This window comes from Symphalangus syndactylus, chromosome 8, assembly GCF_028878055.3.
Source record: "Symphalangus syndactylus isolate Jambi chromosome 8, NHGRI_mSymSyn1-v2.1_pri, whole genome shotgun sequence".
Classification (NCBI taxonomy): domain Eukaryota; kingdom Metazoa; phylum Chordata; class Mammalia; order Primates; family Hylobatidae; genus Symphalangus; species Symphalangus syndactylus.
The window spans coordinates 49184252-49204468 of record NC_072430.2 but is presented as its reverse complement, the minus strand read 5'-3'; the positions used below and the strand labels follow the sequence as shown (position 1 = coordinate 49204468).

Below are 20217 nucleotides of genomic sequence, written 5' to 3'. Positions count from 1 at the left end.
ATCACCTGAGGTCCGGAGTTCGAGACCAGCTTGAAGTACAGATGTTTCTAACAAGGCTCAGATTATCATAATAGCTATATTTTGTTTCAATAATGAAATACATGAAGAACTAATTTCATTTTGTGCCATTAAAATAAAGATGTGTCAGGGAAGATATATTCTTGAAAATAAGTGACTTTAATGAATACAAAACAATGTATATGAGAGAATTTCCTGGGATAATGATAGTGTTTTGACTTTGTAAGAGTTTAGGTTGCATACATGTATGCACTTGTTCAAATTTATGAAATGGTAGACTTATAATTTGCACATTTCATTGCATGTAAAATTTACTGCAAAAGGAAAAAAAGGAATAATACATGTTAAATTCTAGTTAATGCTATGCGTGCTGGACTGTTGAAGGAAACTATATTAATGTGTTTGATTTACTTTGAAATGCATTAAAAAAACCCTAAGATGGAATGGTGAATGGATTAATCATACAGAAAGCATACAGTATAGTCATAGTATAGTATAACAAATACAGTAAAAATTGTAAATACAGAGTCTAAGTGGTGGGTATATGGATGGTCCCTGTAAAAGTCTTTCAACTTTTCTGTTGCATCATCCTTAGGTAATCTATAGCAACACATAGGTTGATGTCAGATATGCAAAGAGAATATTTCAGTATGGTATCAATGTTGTTAATTTTTCTTAAAATCTGACTGTTAGGCTGGGCATGTTGGCTCATGCCTGTAATCCTAGTACTTGAGAAGGCCAAGGCGAGAGGATTACTTGAGCTCAGGAGTTCAAGACCATCCTGGGCAACATAATGAGATCTTGCCACTACAAAAAATTAAAAAATTAGCTGGGTATGGTGATGTGTGCCTGTAGTTCCAGCTGCTTGAGTGGTGGAGGTGGGAGGATTGCCTGAGCCCTGACCGCAGAGGCTGCAGTGAGCTGTGATCGTGCCACTGCACTCCAGCCTGGGTGACAGAGCGAGACCCTGTCACAAAACAAAACAAAAAAACAAAAAATCCTAACTGTTTTATAGAATCCCTATTATACTCTGTAATGAGATGAGGAGTGACCATGAGAATCATTTGAATCACAAGAGCATCTCTGATTATCTTACGGCAAAGATTTTAAAAGAATCATTGAACTTAAAAGATGGGTTGGCTGGGCATTGTGGCTCATGCCTATAATCTCAGCACTTTGAGAGACTGAGGTGGGTGGATGGCTTGAGTCCTGGAGTTCAAGACCGGCCTGGGCAACATGGTGAAACCCAGTCTGTATGAAAAAAAAGCTGGGCATGTGAGAATTTGAGGCCACTTGCAGTAAGTTATGTTCATGCCACTGCACTCTAGCCTGGGCAACAGAGTGAGACCCTATCTTAAAAAAAAAAAAAAAAAAAAAGATGGGTAAAGCATGTTTTTTTAAATGAAAAGACAAGAGATGTCAAATTTGCTGACCCTTTTTTGTATGACAAGTGACTATGTAATCTGCATTGCAGATTAAACACCAAGCAACCAACCAATCAATGCAACACTTACTGCATTTCTTCAAGGTGAAGGTAATGTTTTAACAAGAAGTGAAAATGTAACTGCCTTTTCTACAGGCTGGGATAAAAACACAGAGAGAATGTTTTTAAAATCACTGTTTGGAATATTTCTTTTATCATGTGATTTTTGTTGTCAAAGATATGTTTGTCTTATGAAAATTTATCTGCACTCTTAAAAAATACTTGGAAAAATATTTTGTATACTCTTCAAAAATGTTCCAAATAGAGTTTCAGTTGGGGGGATGGGGGAATAGGGGAAGGAGAGATGTTGGTAAAAGGGTCTCAAGTTTGTTAGACAGTAGGAATAAATTTTGTTGATTTGTTGTACAGCATGGTAACTATAGTTAGTTATAATATTGTATATTTCAAATTGCTAAAAGAGTAGATTTTAAATGTTCTCACCAAAAAAAAGATAAGTATATGAAGTGATAGATATGTTAATTAGCTTGATTTAACTATTCTACAGTGTACTGTAAACATATTTCAAAATATCATATTGAACTCCATAAATATATATTATTATTTATCAATTAAAAAATATTAAAACAAGCAAAACCCATGATACATACCTGGTGGCAAATGAGTATTGTGGTAGAAATTCATCAAACTCCTCAGATGTGATTTGTGTACTTTTCTGGCTGATTGTCATACTTCAGTAAAAATAAATAAATGTAAGCAAAAAAAAAAAAAGTTTCAGTGGGTTTTTAAACCAGTTGTTAAAAATGTTAAAATGTGACATGTTTTGATTAGTCTGCAAGAACAATCAATTGACGTGAAGGAAGATGGAAATTTCTTAACCAAAGATCAATAAAAGCTTTTGCATAATTGATGGAAGGTATTGAAAAGTGCAAGTAGTAATTTAGTTAAGTCCAACAAATGATAAATTTCTTTAATTTCAATCCTTGCATCTTTGTAATTATCCCCTTCTCAGCTTACAATTAAGTACTGAAATAAGTGGAACTTAGGACTTGACATTTCAATCACTGAATCACAAAATATTTACATTATTATTTTTTAAAAATACTATTTGGTTTCTTATTATTTTCATTATTATCATTGCTCTACTAAAAATGGTAAGCTTTTATGAGAGCAAAAAGATCTTTTATATAAGTAATAAATATTATAAAATGATTTTTAATGTTTATAATTTTTAATTCATACTTTGTGTTTTATACTGTATAGGACATATTAGTAAAATAGTATGTTTATAATAAATATGCATATACTGGAGGGCTGTACTAAATTTTGTTTTGATTGCTTTTTTTGGCTGGTTTTTTGGGGTATGTGGTCAAAGAAGTTTGGAGAACTCTCTTTACTGATCACTCATAATCTGGCAAGCTATTATTGACAGGAGTAATTATTTATTCTTAAACTCTAAATGATCATTGTAAAGATTATAAACCAGCACATTTTTTTTTGAGACATGGTCTTGCTATGTTGCCCTGGCTGGTCTAGAACTCCTGGGCTCAAGTGATTCTCTTGCCTTAGCCTCTGGAGTAGCTGGGATTACAGGCGTGTGCTAAACATTTGTGTTTTAAGGTTGAACTTTGATAAATGAAGTTGACCTTTAGACTAAATTCTGAAACGGTGGTTCTCAAAGTATATAATAACATCAGCATTAGCTGGGAACTTACTAGCAATGTAAATTCTCAGGCTATAACCCAGACCTGCTGAACCAGAAATGCTGGTTAAGAAGCTTTCCAGGTGATTCTGATGCTCACTCAAATCTGAGAACCACAGATCTAGATGATTTAGACTCACGGATCATTCCTACTTATTTCTTCCTACTTCATAATGTATCTGAGACAGTTTCTTTATTGTATGTCTCAGTTTTGGCCCAGACATTTTTCCTCTCTTAGATTTTTTTTTCTTTTTCCTTCCTCTCCTCTCCCCTTCCTCTCAATGTTAAAAAAAAAAAAAAAGTTCTTTAGTGTTATTTTCACAAAGAAATAGTGCATTGGTTCTAAAAATTTGGGTGCCGCAACTAATGTGACAAGTAGCATGTGTTTAAAAGAGATATTTCTAAACATTTTCAAATTAATTTTGTTAACTACTATATTGGTTCGTTCTCACATTGCTATAAAGAACTACCTGAGACTGAGTAATTTATGAAGAAGAGAGGTGTAATCGACTCACAGTTCTGCAGGCTTCACAGGAGGCGTTGTTGGGAGGCCTCAGGAAACTTACAGGGGAAGCAAGGACATCTTACTATGGCGGAACAGAGAGAGAGAGAGAGAGAGAGAGAGAGAGAGACATCTTACTATGGTGGAACAGGAGAGAAAGAGAAAGTGCCACACACTTTTAAACCATCAGATCTTGTGAGAGCTCACTATCATGAGAACAGCAAGAGGGAAACTGACACCATGATCTGATCACCTCCCACCAGGCCCCTCCTCCAGTACTGGGGATTACAATTCAACCTGAGATTTGGATGGGGACACAGAGCCAAACTACTTCTAGTTACACTTGAATATGAGTATAATTAATTTCCTATTATTTCCTGTCAATACTCTTTTTATTTCAACTTTTATAATCTCAAAATAGCTTTCTGCCAATGAAGATTTCAAAATAGACATTTCAAAGTAGGAATCACCTAAACTCAACAGTTGTTTATAAAACAATAAATTTGCTTTATTTCTCTTTCTATACACATATATGCACACACATACACATTTTTATTTGCTGAACTGTTTGAAAGTAAATTGTATACATCAGTATCCTTCACCCCTAAATACTCTTAAAAATATGGATTAAAGTAGCCCTTAATGGGACTAGTACAACATTGTTTTGAAATGCTAATTTTTAACAAATGCTCAACCATTTATTAAAGACTCTTAAATATTTTTAAGGTCCTATTATAAATATCTTCAGAGGAAAAGGTATAGAATGCCAAGTTGTCATGGTATAAATGAGTGAATGTTTCATCCTTTCTCAACTAAAAGTTTCTCATCTGAACTACAAGATACAGTGGATGATTTGAGTGGCTATTTTCTCAATTCCTCCAAGGATAGTACATAACTAGTGCCAATTCAGATGCAGAGGGGATAAGTTAATTCATTCCATACAATGGATGTCTTGGGCTTAATTCTATCCTGGGAACCCAGGTTGGTTGGACTGCATATATGGCAAGGTCTTAAAAGGATTTTGCTTTGCCTGGCTTGTGATGTTTATCCAAATAACTTTTTTTTTTTATTATTATTTTTTTAGATTACAGGTCCACCAGGTTGTGGAAAAACTCAGTTTTGTATAATGATGAGCATTTTGGCTACATTACCCACCAACATGGGAGGATTGGAAGGAGCTGTGGTGTACATTGACACAGAGTCTGCATTTAGTGCTGAAAGGTATGAGATTTTATTTTCTATTATAATGTTTTACTTTTGTAACTTATATACAGCATGAAACATTTACACATAGGTTAACATTTACCCCCCCCCCCCTTTTTTTTTTTTGAGATGGAGTCTTGCTCTGTTGCCAGGCTGGAGGGCAGTGGCACGATCTGGGTTCATGGCAATCTCCACCTCCTGGGTTCAAGCGATTCTCCTGCCTCAGCCTCTCGAGTAGCTGGGACTACAGGTGTGCTCCACCACACCTAGCTAATTTTTGTATTTTTAGTAGAGACAGGATTTCACCATGTTGGCCAAGCTGGTCTTGAACTCCTGACCTCAAGTGATCCGCCCACCTTGGCCTCCCAAAGTGCTGGGATTATAGGTGTGAGCCACCATGGCTGGCTTTTTTTTTTTTTTTTCTGAGATGAAGTCTCTCTCTGTTGCCCAGACTGGAGTGCGGTGGCGTGATCTCAGCTCACTGCAACCTCCACCTCCCCGGTTCAAGCAATTCTCCTGCCTCAGCCTCCTGAGTAGCTGGGATTACAGGTGCCTGCCACCAGGCCTGGCTAATTTTTGTATTTTTAGTAGAGACAGGGTTTCACCATATTGGCCAGACTGGTCTCGAACTCCTGACCTTATGATCCGCCTGTCTTGGCTTCCCAAAGTGCTGGGATTACAGATGTGAGCCACTGTGCGTGGCCTAAATTGGTCTTTTTATAAATGTATCCCAGTAGTAAATGAATAAGGAATGATAGAATATCACCAAATTACAAACTCTGACAATCTAATGGATCTAGGCTTTTAACATCACAAAAAAATGACGAGTCACTGGGGTACTTTCTGATGGAAGAACAATCAAATTTTAATGTGATCAAGGCTTCAGATCCAGCCACCAATTTACAACCTAGCTAGAGAAGAGAGGAACATGTCAAACTACTCTAGAAAATGCAATTAGCAGAATCCGAACTGTGGGAAATAACAGAACAAACAACTTGGTTTCTGTAACAAATAAATTGTAAGATTAAAAAATAGTTGGAAGGGGAACCTTTGGATTAAAACGGATTTAAAAACCTTATTGATCAATTGCTGTGTGATGAACTTATTTGAATCTTGACTTAAATGGTTAAAAAAAAGAACAGAAGAATAAACATTGAGACTACTAGAAATTTGAACATGAAAATATATTTGAGATTAAAGCTGGTAAAGACAGTGGTTCACTCAAATTGTCCAAGTACTCTTTAAAATGCCAATGACTAGCCTTCAATTAACTAAGCAAGTAGGTATTAAATAGCCAGTTATGTCATAAATAGCCAATATGCAAATAGCTCTTACAAAGGTCCTAGGGAATTTGGGTAAAGAATTCAAAGATTAAGATTATTTTTATAACAGCAGTTCAGTTCACTGTAATGGATTTCTGCTTTCTTTGCACCACATATAAAACAGAGTTTAGGATGTCTTCTCAAGGAGGAAACTGTTGTATGATATTTTATCACAGTATTACAGTTCAGAGCAGTGTGAAAACCTTATCAATGAATTGGGTGATATCAGCGTATGTACAGTAGCAGAAGACTAGCAGGTGACTTGTCTGCATTTTCCAAATGAATTTATGGAGAGTCTTACGTTTTTTGTCTTTGCATAGAGCCTTAATTATTTACTTTTTGAATCCTCCATATTTACTTGTTTCTCCTTCATATCTTTTTCTGCCTATGTGCATGTTGGTATTTACATCAGAGGCAAGTTGGAAAATGAAGAGGTAAGATTTTAGCTCCTTTGTTGGAATTATGTTGCATAGTTCACAAGGAGTTCTTCTGAAGGTCATTTGAGAATAGGGGTTGAACTTTATATTGTGTTTGGTTTTTTATTCCATTCTCCACAAGGCTTAAAATGAGTGATCATCTGGCTCCCACATGGAATGGATTTTGAGGTCTGGTGATAGGGCCAGGTAGAATAAAAAATATGAATGCTCTTTGATATATATGCCAGATTTGGCATTCTTATACTACCTTCTAGTTTGTCATTGTGGGTCATAGAATGGAGCTGGCCCTGTAGTGTCTGATCACATTTCATTCATTCTGTTACAGGACAGCTTAACCCCTATTTGGAATTATCAGGAAAGATTGGTCAATCGGTTAGGAAAGCTTACTGCTGCAGATAACTGACTATCCAAAGAACAGTGGCTTAAACAAAAAGAGGTTTATTTCTCTCATATAACAAGACCTGAGTAGGTGGTTGCTGGCACTGGGTCACTCAGGTCTCAGTGATGACAGAGAGACCTAGGGCATGTACATTTTCAGACATTGGATTCATTCTGTGCTCAAGTCAATGGGAAGGGAAGGAAAAGGGCCAACTATATCTTTTATCAGGAAAGTGTACTTTTATTCATAATATCTGCCTCCTCCCATCTGTGGATTTCCTTTTTGTTGCCTGTAGTCCTCTTGTAGATTTCTCACTGAGTCACCTCTATATGTAAAAAGAGGCTGGGAAAGTGAGGGGAGAAGATCGTCGTAACAGTCATGATGAGTTGTCTGGTTAAATATTGCTGCCTGAATAAAACTGGGGCTCTCATAGCGAGGAAGAAGTGGAAATGGATATTGGATTGGTAATTAACAGTTACATGTTAGCATATTGTACCAATCAGGGCTCCATTAGAAAAATAGAACCAGTAGAACACATATATTAAGAGAGTTATTGCAAAGGATTGGCATATGCAGATGTGGAGTTGTCTGAAATCCATAGGGCAGGCTGTTGGAAAGGGCAGGCTGGAACTCTCAGGCAAGGGCCTAAGCTATAGTCCATAGGTGGAATTTCATCTTTTTAAAGGAAGTCTCATTCTGCTCTTAAGGCTTTTCAAGCGTTTGAATTAGCCCATCCAGATTATTTAGGATAAACTCTTGTACTTAAAGTCATCTGTTTATGAACATTAATGACATCTACAAAATCCTTTCACAACAATGCATAGATTAGTGTTTGATTGAATAACAGGAGATTACGGACTAGCCAAGTTGACACAAAACTGACCGTCATACATTTTTTGTTTGTTTGTTTTAAGAGACAGGGCCTTGCTCTGTCACCCAGGCTAGAGTGCAGTGGCATGATCATAGTTCACTGTAACCTCTAGCTCCTGGACTTAAGAGAGCCTCCTGCCTCAGCCTCCTGAGTAGCTGGGACTACAGATGTGAGCCACTGCACCTGGCCTTTGCATGTATTTTTTATGGAAAATAAATACATTTTTGACTAAAAAAAGTGAGAAAAGAGTGGCGTTGTTTTACATTTTTGCAAATCTCTTTAGTGTTTGACTTAATAGAAGACAGCCTGATTCTAATATCTGCTTCTGCTTTCAGTCTGTTGCAATCTGTTGTTTTGGTTGAGATATGAAGATTTGGCCTCATATTGGTTATAGTTGGAGAGGGAGGAATATTTTAATAGTCTCTTCAGATAATTAAAGATATGCTTCTTTGATACTACACCAGGAATTGAGTAATAGTTGCTTAGAGGTTAGTTGTGATACAGAATCTGAAACCGTATTATTGCATTTTTTCTACAGTTACATTAAAATCTATTCATCTGTCTTAAGCTCTTAATGGATATTTACTCATGCATGATTTTGTAGTATTATGCATTTGTCACTCAGAAAATATTGGTTCACTGTCTTATGGAGTTCTTCTAAATGTTGACACATTTTATTACTCAATATAAAAAAATTTCATTAGTGTCTCCACTGATCTGAACAAAAAAGTATTTAAGTATTGGGATGCAGTCAAACTCATGGTAGCAGATGTAAGCTTTTTAGAATTCTGATTTTTCATTAAAAGCTTGAATTTTATCATTGGCAATAAATATTGCCACTTGTTTTTCTTGAAGTGTCGGGCTTACTTTGCTCATTTTGGGAAAACATCTACCAAATACTTAAGTCAGAAAAACCATAACTTATCTGTCAATCATTCTTTCAAGTAAAAATGGTCTCCCATGGAAAAAGTGACTTCTTAATCTTACAACCCAATTGTACAGGTGTTTTTCCTTGAGACAACGGTTATACTTCAGAATGTAGTAGAAGTGCTTCTATTTTGTCAAACAGAATATTAAAAATACGTCTGTGTTCTAATAAAACTGTATTGACAAAAACAGGAAATGGGTCAGGCATGGGCCGTAGTGCACAGTTTGACAACCCCTGCTTTATTTACCTCCTTGAGCAAATGTAGAAGTTTAATAATAGCTGTTTTGAGGTTTTTATCTATGAATGCCATCACATATGTAATTTTTAAAATCTGTTTTTATTGACTGATTTTTCTCCTGGTTATGGATCTTTTCCTCTTCCTTTACTTGTCTGGTAATTTTTTAATTCGATGTTAGACGTTGTAAATTTTATGTGTTGGGTGCTGGATTTTAACATATATCTTTAAAGAGTGTTAGGTTTTGTTTTAAGTTACAGTTTAGTATTAGTTTGTTCCTTTTGAAGGTTGCTTTTGAATTTTGTTTCGGAAAAATCCCAGGTACAGTCATGCTTTGCTTAACAATGGGGATATGTTCTGAGAAATGCATTGTTAGGCTATTTCGTTGTTGTATGAATACCATACAGTGTACTTACATGAACCTAGATGATATAGCCTACTGCACACCTAGACTATATGGTATAGCCTATTGCTTCTAGGCTATAAACCTGTACAGCATGTTACTGTATAGAATAGGCAATTACAACATGATGGTATTTGTGTATCTAGACAAAGGAAAGGTATAGTAAAAATATGCTATATAAGCTTATGGGACCACTGTTGTATAAGTGATGCATCATTGACTGAAATGTCGTTATGCAGCACATGACTGTGGTTTTTATTCTGAAACTTATTTAGCTCCACTACTAAGGTAAAATCCTTCTGAAAATTCTGCCCAATGCCCAGTGTATAATAAGGTCTCATTATTCTTCATCTTGTGTAAACCTGAACTGTTCCCACCCCGTGTGGGCACTAGGAATTGTTCAGTCTGATACTTTCTGGTGGTTCTTTCCTCACCCTCAGGTAGTTTCCCTTCACACATGTGCAGATTAGTTCTCAAGTGGACCTCTCTGCAGATCTCTGCAGTGCTCACTCTGCACACCTGCTTCCTCTCTGGTACTCTGCCCCATAAGTTCTAGCCACCCTAGCTTTCACAAACTCTGATCCCCATCTCTTCAACTCAGGTTGTCTACCAAGCTCTGTTTGCTTTCCCTTTCTTGTGTTGCAGCCTGGAAACTGCCTCTGGAGCAAACTGAGGTGATTGTAAGCTCATTGTGTTTGTTTCCTTTCTCTCAAGGATTACAGTCTCAAGCTTTCTATTGTTCAGTACCTGAAAACTGTTATTTCATGTATTCTGTCTGATTTTCTACTTATTATTTTAGTGCAGTTCGTGTACCAGTTAATCCTCTGTGGGCTGAAGTGGAAATCCCTTGTTTCATTCTCTCTTGAGTTCACTCTATCCAGGCTTTAGTTCCTAGCTCTATAATGCAACTGGTTTAAAAAATTTTATCCAACCCAATAGCAGCATTCGAAAGAGTTGATCACTCTCTTTTTCTTGAAAAGCTTTCTTCCTTTGACTTTTTATTTTTTTAGACAGGGTCTCACCTAATTCTGTCACCCAGGCCGGAGTACAGTGGTGCTATCATGGTTCACTGCAGCTTTGACCCCCTAGACTCAAGCAATCCTCTCACCTCAGCCTCTCGAGTAGCTGGGACCACAGGCACATGCCACCATGCTCAGCTAATTTTTTAATTTTTAGTACAGATAAGGTTTTGGTATGTTGCCCTAGTTGATCTTAAACTTCTGGGCTCAAGAGATCCTCCTGCCTTGGCCTCCTAAAGTGTTGGGATTATAGGCGTGAGCCACCATGCCCAGCCCACTTGGCTTCTTGGAACCATTCTCTCTTATTTTACACCTACCTTCTTGGTCACCTCCTCCTTGCAGTCCCTTTTGCTGGGTCCTCCTCATCATTTTAACTTCCAGGCTTTGGGGAATCCCAGAACTCAGTCCTAGGACCTTTTCTCTTCTATTTCTGTACTCAATCCCTAATATCATCTAGTCTTATGATCTTTAAAATCTTTTATAGGCTATAACTCCTGGATTGATATCTGAATTCGGAGCTTTCCCATGAACTTCAGATTCATATTCATTTGCGTAATGACATGGAACTTGGATAGGTTTACATACATGGATTTTTTGATACGTCCAAAACTGCATTTTTGATTCCCCCATGAAGGAAATAAAACATGCAAATAGCACCAATAACCAAAACCTTTATCTGAATCTTGTTTTTTCTGCTTCAATAAAGTTGTGATTCCATTCTTCTAGATACTCATCCAATAGTCAAGAAATTCTTTTTTTTTGAGACAGAGCCTCACTCTTCACCCAGGCTGAGTGCAACGGTGTGATCTTGGCTCACTGCAACCTCCATCTCCCAGATTCAGGCGATTCTCTTGCTTCAGCCTCCTGAGTAGCTGGGATTACAGGCTCCTGCCACCACACCTGGCTAATTTTTGTATTTTTAGTAGAGACGGAGTTTCACCATGTTGGCCAGGTTGGTCTTGAACTCCTGACCTCAGGTGATCCTCCTGCCTCGGCCTCCCAGAGTGCTGAGATTGCAGGCGTGAGCCACCGCCCCCGGCCAAGAAATTCTTTTAGCTCCTCTTTTGAACTATATCTTGAGTCCAGTTACTTCTCATCACTTGACCTGTTACTTCCCTGGGTGAGGTCACTACCAGCTCTTAACTGGTCGCTACTAGCTCTTATCTGTGCTAGCTGTTCTCCTTGCTTTCATTCTTGCCCAAGCCTCTTCTCCGTTGGGCAATTAGAGCAGTCCTTTTAAAAAAAAGAAGTCAGATCATGTTGTTCCTGCTTCTAGGCTTCCTATTTTGCTGAATAAAAGCTAAAAAAAAAATGCCACAGACCTAAAGGTCTTATCTGATCTTGGCCTTGGCTAGCTCTTTGTTTTCTATTATTCTCCCTCTTACTCTCTGTGTTCCAGATACTTTAGTCTCTTTGTTGTTTCTCAAACACACCAGGCATCTTTCCACATGTAAGCTTTTGCACTTTTTTTTTTTTTTTTTTTTTGAGACGGAGTCTCGCTTTGTCTCCAAGGCTGGAGTGCAGTGGCGCGATCTCAGCTCACTCACTGCAAGCTCCGCCTCCCAGGTTCACGCCATTCTCCTGCCTCAGCCTCCCGAGTAGCTGGGACTACAGGTGCCCGCCACTACGCCCGGCTAATTTTTTGTATTTTTTAGTAGAGACGGGGTTTCACTATGTTAGCCAGGATGGTCTAGATCTCCTGACCTTGTGATCGGCCCACCTCGGCCTCCCAGAGTGCTGGGATTACAGGCGTGAGTCACTGCGCTGGCCTGCACTTGTTATAATTCTCTATTCTTGTGTGCTGTTTCACCGGATATCCACATGGTTCATTTTCTTATCTCTTTTAAGCTTTTGCTCAAATGTCACCTTATTAATGAGGCCTTTGTCAGTTCACCTGACATAAAATATAAAATAGCACTAGCCCCACCTGTCACATTCTATTCTCTCATCCTGCTTCATTTTCCTCTATAGCCTTATTACCTCGTATATAATATATATTTATTTGTTTATCTTCCTCAGTAGAATGTAAACCCCATGAGGGAAGCGCTTTTCTTTTTCTTTTGGTATTGGTGGTTGTTCATTGCCACATTCTCAGCACCCAGAACAGTGCCTGGCATATAGTAGGTCCTCAATAAATATTTGTTGAATGAATGGATCTTAGTGCTCATTTTGAAAAGAATACTTTTTATAAAAAGATATCCACTAGATGGCATTATTTTCAAACTTTATGTAATTAATGTCTGGGAGCAAATGATAGGTTATTTTCTGTTTTTTGCCCTAAACAAAAAAGATCTTTGTGATGAAGATTGTCACAAGAAGTTACTAGGATGAATGTGAGGCATGTCTAATACTGCATTTATATTTGGTTTTTGATTTATATATTTTTAGATGTTTATTATAAAATAAAAAACATTTAGAGAAACAGAAAATTGCAGCATACTGGTGTGTAAATGATCCATTTAATACAGTTATTTAGCATGGTAACTGTGAACAAAGGTTGTTCATGTCTATCCATTGACCACCATTCCTTTTGTGAGGCCTTCAGCAATGGGAAAGCAGCAATAAGTTCCAGAGCCTTTCACTACTCAAGCCACTAGTGGAAATCCAGAAAATTGTCAGCTGTTCAGTTCTTGTTGCTAATGAGCTAGGTACTCTCAATCTGGCTCCTAATCAACTGGGCATTCAAATTTTGAAAAACTTCCATGTTTCTAGAAGATGTTGCCAGACCTATCCTGTTAAAAACTAGTAGATTCTAAGTGCTAGAGATTTTTAGCTGACTTCTCTGACCAGCACTAAATTCAGCAAATAGTTTCCCTAATCAAAAATTTACGCTTTTCCCCCAAACCCTCAGGATTTGGCTGCTCTGCCTGTGCCAATGCCATCTCATTTCTTGATTTCCTCACTTACCTCATTTCCTTCTTCCATTTCAATCCCTGTGCCTCTCTTAAGCTCTTTTCCTGGATGGTTATTTCATCCATTTTATTCTTACTCTTCACACCTCTTTTGGTACTATTCCTTACTCATGAAGTATTTTTTCCTCTTCCTGTTCAACTTAGCTATGTATATTTTTCTTTTCAAATTGTTCAAAAATATACTTAAAAACAGTTGTTGAAGTTCTTTCTTCTCTTTTCCTGTTTTGGGTTTTTCTCTTTTATTTCTGATCATAGCAAATGTAAGGACTTTTTGGTTATCTTTTTGAAGTTCCTAGCCTCTTTGCAGAATTCTAACTATTTAGAAATGAAAACACTGTTCTTTTGTAATTTTGAGTCTCTAAATGGAACATAAAATATAGGATGGTTTTCGAGTTTACAGCCTCTCCTCCCAGTTCTCCTGGGATGGCTAAGTACTAGGGCTGATAAAATGTCATTTCATTTAAGATGAAATGTGATGCTTAAATTCAAAACATTTAAAATGAAATGAGATGGTTAAACTCAAAAGACTTATATTTTTAACATTTTTAACCATAAATATGAGAAATTTCTAGTAATGCTTTCCATATCTTATAATATGAATGATGGCATTTTAACTTGTCACTGTTGTGTTTGGCCTACTGCATATATTAAACTGGCTTTGAGGCCAGAATTCAGTGTTTAGGAAATCATTTTTTGTTTACTAAGAAAGTATTGGAACATCAATTTATTTGGGCCATAATTTTCTGTTTACCAAGGAATTATTGCATAGCATTAATTTGCATGAATTGTTTCAGTTGAGAAAGTGTATTTTTCTGGAATGAGACATGAAGACTTACTGATATCTATTATAATACAATATACCATATTCAAATATCCTTATTTCATTCAATAAAATGAAAGCATTCTTATTTAGTAAGCATATCTTATAGCTGAAACTCTAAATATCATTTACAAAAAACATATTTAAGATTAGATGAGATCCAACAGCCCTTGCTGATGGCATGCTCTGTGCTAACCTCTGTTAGTGCTTACAAAAGAGAGCTTAATTCTAAACCTGTATATTAAGCCATTTTGCTTATACCTGCTCTATTGATAAGGCTTAGGAGTTTTTCAAGTAAAATTAATTAGAGATTCAGCAATGTGGCTTTATATAGAATTGACTGTTTTCGTTTGTGCTATTTTTTTCACCCACAGACTGGTTGAGATAGCAGAATCCCGTTTTCCCAGATATTTTAACACCGAAGAAAAGTTACTTTTGACAAGTAGTAAAGTTCATCTTTATCGGGAACTCACCTGTGATGAAGTTCTACAAAGGTATGCTGCTTAGATTTTGATTTTTTAGTAATGCGTTGAAGGTTTATGTTTTATCTTTTATGTTTCAGCTTCTAAGTGAAAAAAGTCTTTATAGGTTATAATTATGTGGAGTAACTTTTTCAGTGTTCTTCTTTGTTATAGCCTTTTGGTTGAAGTCTTTCTTGAAAAACGAAAAAAATTAAATGAATAAAATGTTTTATATTTAATTAAGGGATGTATTACTTATCTATTGTTTCATTAACAAATTGTCTCACAGTTTAGTAGCTTAAAACAGCAAATACATATTATTTCACATAGTTTCTAAGGATTAAGTGTCTGGGAGTAGCTTAGCTGGGTGTTTCTGGCTCAATGTTGCTCAAGAGGTTACAGTCAAGCTGGTGGCCAAGGCTGCAGTTATCTTAAGGCTTGACTGGACCTGGAATACCTGCTTCCAAGCTCCCTAATGTAGTTGTTGGAAGGCATCTGTTTCTTGCTGGCAGTGGGCAAGAGGCCTTTGTTCCTTACCATCTGGGCCTCTCCATAAATCACAACATAGCAACTTGCTTCCCTCAGAGTAAGTGACCTGAGAGACTGTGCAAGTGAAAAAGTACCCAAGATGGAAGCTGTAGTCTTTTATAACCCACACTCAGAAATAAGGTACCATGATTTTGTCATATGCTTGTGGTCACACAGATCAAATCTGGTACACTGTGGGAGGGACCTATACAAGGATGCGAAATACCAAGAGGAGGCAGTAAGTGGGGGCCATTTTGCAGACTGGCTACCACAAGTAGTTTTACCCCGGAATTGGAGAGTTAACATTATCTTAGGAGAATCAAGGAATTCTGAAACTACACAGAAACAGTTTGCTCTGTTTCCAGAAAAGTATGATATGTCTAGAAGAGCTGAAAATAAGTTAGGTTTACTGAATTCTTGCAAATCATTACTGTAACTTAGGAAAGAATAGTTTGTTATTGTTTTTAAGTTGCTTAGCCTTTGCAATACCATTATTTATTTATTTTATCTTAAATTTATTGACTATTTTATAAATTCTTCTTTTATAGGATTGAATCTTTGGAAGAAGAAATTATCTCAAAAGGAATTAAACTTGTGATTCTTGACTCTGTTGCTTCTGTGGTCAGAAAGGAGTTTGATACACAACTTCAAGGCAATCTCAAAGAAAGAAACAAGTTCTTGGCAAGAGAAGCATCCTCCTTGAAGTATTTGGCTGAGGAGTTTTCAATCCCAGTAAGTTTTTCTTTTTTTCTCTTCTTTCTTTTCCTTTCTTTTGTTTCTTTTATATTACATTCACTGACTTCTAGTATCAAATAATAAAATTAGAGGAAAATGTAAAACAGATGACTTTTTAAAGGTAGTACAGTCTAATTGCTATAGCAAACATCACCATCATCTTAAATTAGCCCATCTGCTGAGATTATTTTATTCTTTTAATAATTTGAGCCTGGAGTAGATTTAAATGATGTTTTTAAAAGTTCCTATAGTCCCTCCTTTTCTTCCTTCTTATTGTTTACTCTTTGTGTATGCTTTGTATCACATTTCTCACATTGCAGTAAATATAAAGTAGTAAAACTTCATGAAATTGCCTAGATCCATTTCTACGTAATTAAGAAAATACTGCAGTTGTTGTTAGTTTTGTTTTAAGTATTTTAGGTTTAGATACTGTGTTATTGTGTTCAGTGCTGTTTTGTGTACAATAGGATTTGGTTTGCTTCAAATGGTCAGAGGTCAACTATTAAGGGATGTTGGAATGATAGTAATGAAAGTGTCAGTAAGAAAACCTTGAAAGATTATTTGTGGCATGGCTTTTTGTAGCGGGCATTGTGATCAGAAATCTGAAGATGACAGGATATTGCCAGGGCTTGTGATGTGTAACCTGCAAGACATAAGTGTGTACTAAGTTACACTCCCATCTGCAGTGTGTCAGGGAGTTTTAGTTGTTGTTCCATAGCCTCATCAACATTCAGGCTTCTCAATTTTAGTCATGCTTCATCTCAAGAAAAGACAGTTCCTTAAACTGAGATAAAATTTGGTTATGATTTTATAATTTTTAGATTTGTTTTTGGAAAATTAAAATCTTGAATCTTTGCACATAAAGAATATGTATAAGTGATATAAACTACCACACAGCCTTTGAGATTTATAAAACCAAGGAAGAAGTCAAGGGAGAAAATATGACATTCAAAAAATTCTACATACTTTAGTGGCTTTTTAGTTTATATTTTGAATTAAAGTCAAGTGCTGTTAAGTTTATCTTGGGTGATGTTCATCTTTTACATTTTATTGTAATTGGTTAAAATGATAAATTCAAATTTATATTTTTCCTGGTCAAGGAGAATAAGGGAACTTTGAAATACTATATAAAGATACTTGATCGAATAGAAATTTATGTATATAGTCGGCCCTCTGTATCTGTGGGTTCTGCATCCATGGATTCAACCAACTAAGGATAGGAGATATTTGAAAAAGCAATGGGTGTGGTAGTGTGCCCCTGCAGTCTCAGCTACTCAAGAGGCTGAGGTGGGAGGATCACTTGGGCCCAGAAGGTTGAGGTTGCACTGAGCCATGTTCATGTCACTGCACTCCAGCCTGGGAGACAGAGTGAGACCCTCTCTCTAAAAAAAAATATATATATATTTGAAAAAAAAGAAAAGGATTGTTGTCTTTGTACTGAACATGTACAGACTTTTTTTCTTGTCATGATTCCCTATAGTTTAGCAGAGATTTACATAGCATGTTCATTGTATTGAGTATTATAAGTAATGTAAAGTTGATTTAAAGTATACAAGAGAATGTACAAACACTGCACCATTTTATATGAGGGACTTGAGCATCCATGGATTATGGTATCTGCAGAGGAGTCCTGGAACCAGCCCCCCATGGATACAGGGGGATGACTATATATTCTTATTTTATTATTAATTCATACTGTTACTTGACTTAATTCCGTGGAAAATAAAATTCACTTTTTAAAAGTTGTGTTTGTTTGCTTTTAAGCAGTAACTGTAGGCTAATGCTTTTCAGTTTTTCCTGAGGTGATTTATTTTCCCAAGTGAGAAAGGGGCACTGCTTTTCTTTGTTTTTAATAGAACCCTCTGAAAAAATAGGTACTAAATATCTCATTTCTCTGCCTTTGGCTTTGTTTCTCTATTTAGAAATAAATGCAGATTATACTATGTACTTATATAACTGTGATATCTGTTTTTTGTGACAATTAAGATTGTAAGATTGGTTTTAAAAGGATTTTGAAAAATATTTCCTTTAGAAAATGTTGGAATTTTCCTAGCTAAGTTGATACATTTAAATGGAAAATCTCTCACACAGATCCGATATCTAATTTTTTTTTTTTAAGAAAAAGGAAATCATGAACTTTTACACATTTATACTATACTTCGAATAGGTGGTTTAATTAGGTGGGTGCAAAAGTAATTGCGGTTTTTGCCATTAAACGTAATGGCAAAAACCACAATATATATGGGACAACTAAATGTCTTAAAATAGTATTTTATTGTCTGGTTCATTTGCTTTACAAATTAGTAAACCTGTGCCTTTTTGTAGTTCCTTTTACATGCCAACAGATACTCCTGTTCGAGGAGTATTTACTGTTCCTCAGCCTGGAACCTTCCTCGGCCTGGAACCTTCCTCCTCTAAATATCCACATGGCTTATTCTATCCTGTCATCTTATCAGTGAGGACCTCCCAAACCATATAAGTATTAACTGTACCCCCGCTGTCCTCTTACTGTGGTTTGTTTCTTCTCCATCACAGTTTTCACCCCTTAGCATGTTATATATCTAATATTTGTGTGTTCTTTCTATTGCCTCATTCTCTCTCTCTATTTATTTATTTTTTGAGACAGGGTCTCACTCTGTCACCCAGACTGGAGTGCAGGCACAATCATGGCTCACTGTAGCCTCAAGCTCCCAGGCTCAACTGATCCTCTCACCTCATTCTCCCCAGTAGCTGGGACTACAGGCATGCACCACCACCATACCTGGCTAATTTTTTATTTTTTGTAGAGATACGATCTCACTATGTTGCTTAGTCTGGTCTCAAACTCCTGTACTCAAGCAATTCTCCTATCTTGGCCTCCCAAAGTTCTGGGATTACAGGCATCAGCCACTGCACCTGGCCTGCCTTATTCTCAGTACCAGCAATAGTGCCTAACATATAGTAGACACTCAACAAATATTTTTTTTAACAAATATTTTTGAATGTATGAATTATAGATACTGCTTCTCATCTTGGTCTTTAATTAATCTTATCTCTATTGGTACTGAACTTAAATTTTAATATTTGCTTCTAATCCTATCTTTAATATTATCTTTTGTTTTAACAGTAATAAAATATAATTTTCAGTGGCAGAATGTCTTATATTGGAGCTGTACTCAAATTACACTGGCATCTTATAGGAAAAAAAAGAATTCTTAAATTTGGAAAAGGCTTTAGAGATTTAGATAGTATCAGAGAGCCAGGCAGTAGGAGAAAAGATTTTTATGTCAGTCTAGTAGATCTATGACAGGTGAATGTCTGATGGCCTCTGAGCATTGGGTGGTAAGCCATGCATTCTAGATATACAGATGGCAGACAAACACATGAAAAGATAGTCAAAATCCTGTCATTAGGGACATGCAAATTAAAATCCCAATGAAATACCACTACACATCTATTAGAATGGCTCAAAAAACCCTGATCTGAACCATTCCCCCTTCTCCGTAGGCTCAGAACCCAGGGCTGGTACCACCACAAACCCAGTAGCTTAAGGAATTAGGAAGAAGGGTAAGAGAGCAGTCTGCTTATAAGAGCAGTGTTTTCTCAAACTAGGTTAAGGCATTGACCCCTTTTAAATGCAAATAATATTCTCACAAAACCCCATTGCTGATTTCATTTTTATTATAACAAATGTAGAGAATTATAAGACTAGCTAATAATTCTTAACATTAAGTCGTGCTTATAAAACCATAAAAGTGGATTGCATCTACAGGCACCATAGTACTGTTCAAATTAATTATGTCAATTTAATATATTACATATGATAATTTGCTAAATTAAATCATTGCTTGCTATATATGTAAGCTTATCTCACAGATTGTCTTGAAATATATATAAATATAAATATATAAAAATAAAATATATATATAAATAAAATATATATATAAAATGTGATTATTCAGCTTTTTCCCCTCTTTCTCTATTTGAACTAGTACTAAAAAACCTTCGTCTTTTGGGAACGGTGACATCATTTGGCCCTCATGTGGGCATGAATGCATTTAAGTTTGAAGTATGCTGTTGCTTTTTTCTACGTTAGTCCCTGAGAATTAGAGGAATTAATCAATATCACTTGATTGAAAACAGATGTATTAATATCGTTCAGAAGTTTTCAGTTACAAGATGGCTTTACTAATATTTTGAGGCTATCACTGAAATGAAAACATAAAATTAAAAAAATTTTCCCAGAGAATTTTATAGACCTTTGAATATGTTCAGACTGCAGTTTTGAGAAACAGTTGTAGAAGTCTGGTAGAATCTTTTTT

The 20217-nt window shown here is 36.2% G+C and overlaps 1 protein-coding gene across 23 annotated transcripts in view; it reads left to right on the top strand.

Annotated features, from left to right (window-relative positions):
- The window catches only part of RAD51B (RAD51 paralog B), an 890780-nt gene that overhangs the window by 48678 nt on the left and 821885 nt on the right, over positions 1–20217 (top strand). For all 23 annotated transcript variants that reach the window (XM_063644443.1, XM_055289055.2, XM_055289046.2 and 20 more), the window contains 3 exons: positions 4748–4884; positions 14567–14686; positions 15730–15913. In XM_063644443.1, the coding sequence (XP_063500513.1) occupies positions 4748–4884; positions 14567–14686; positions 15730–15913 (441 nt within the window). The remainder of the gene's footprint in view (positions 1–4747; positions 4885–14566; positions 14687–15729; positions 15914–20217) is intronic.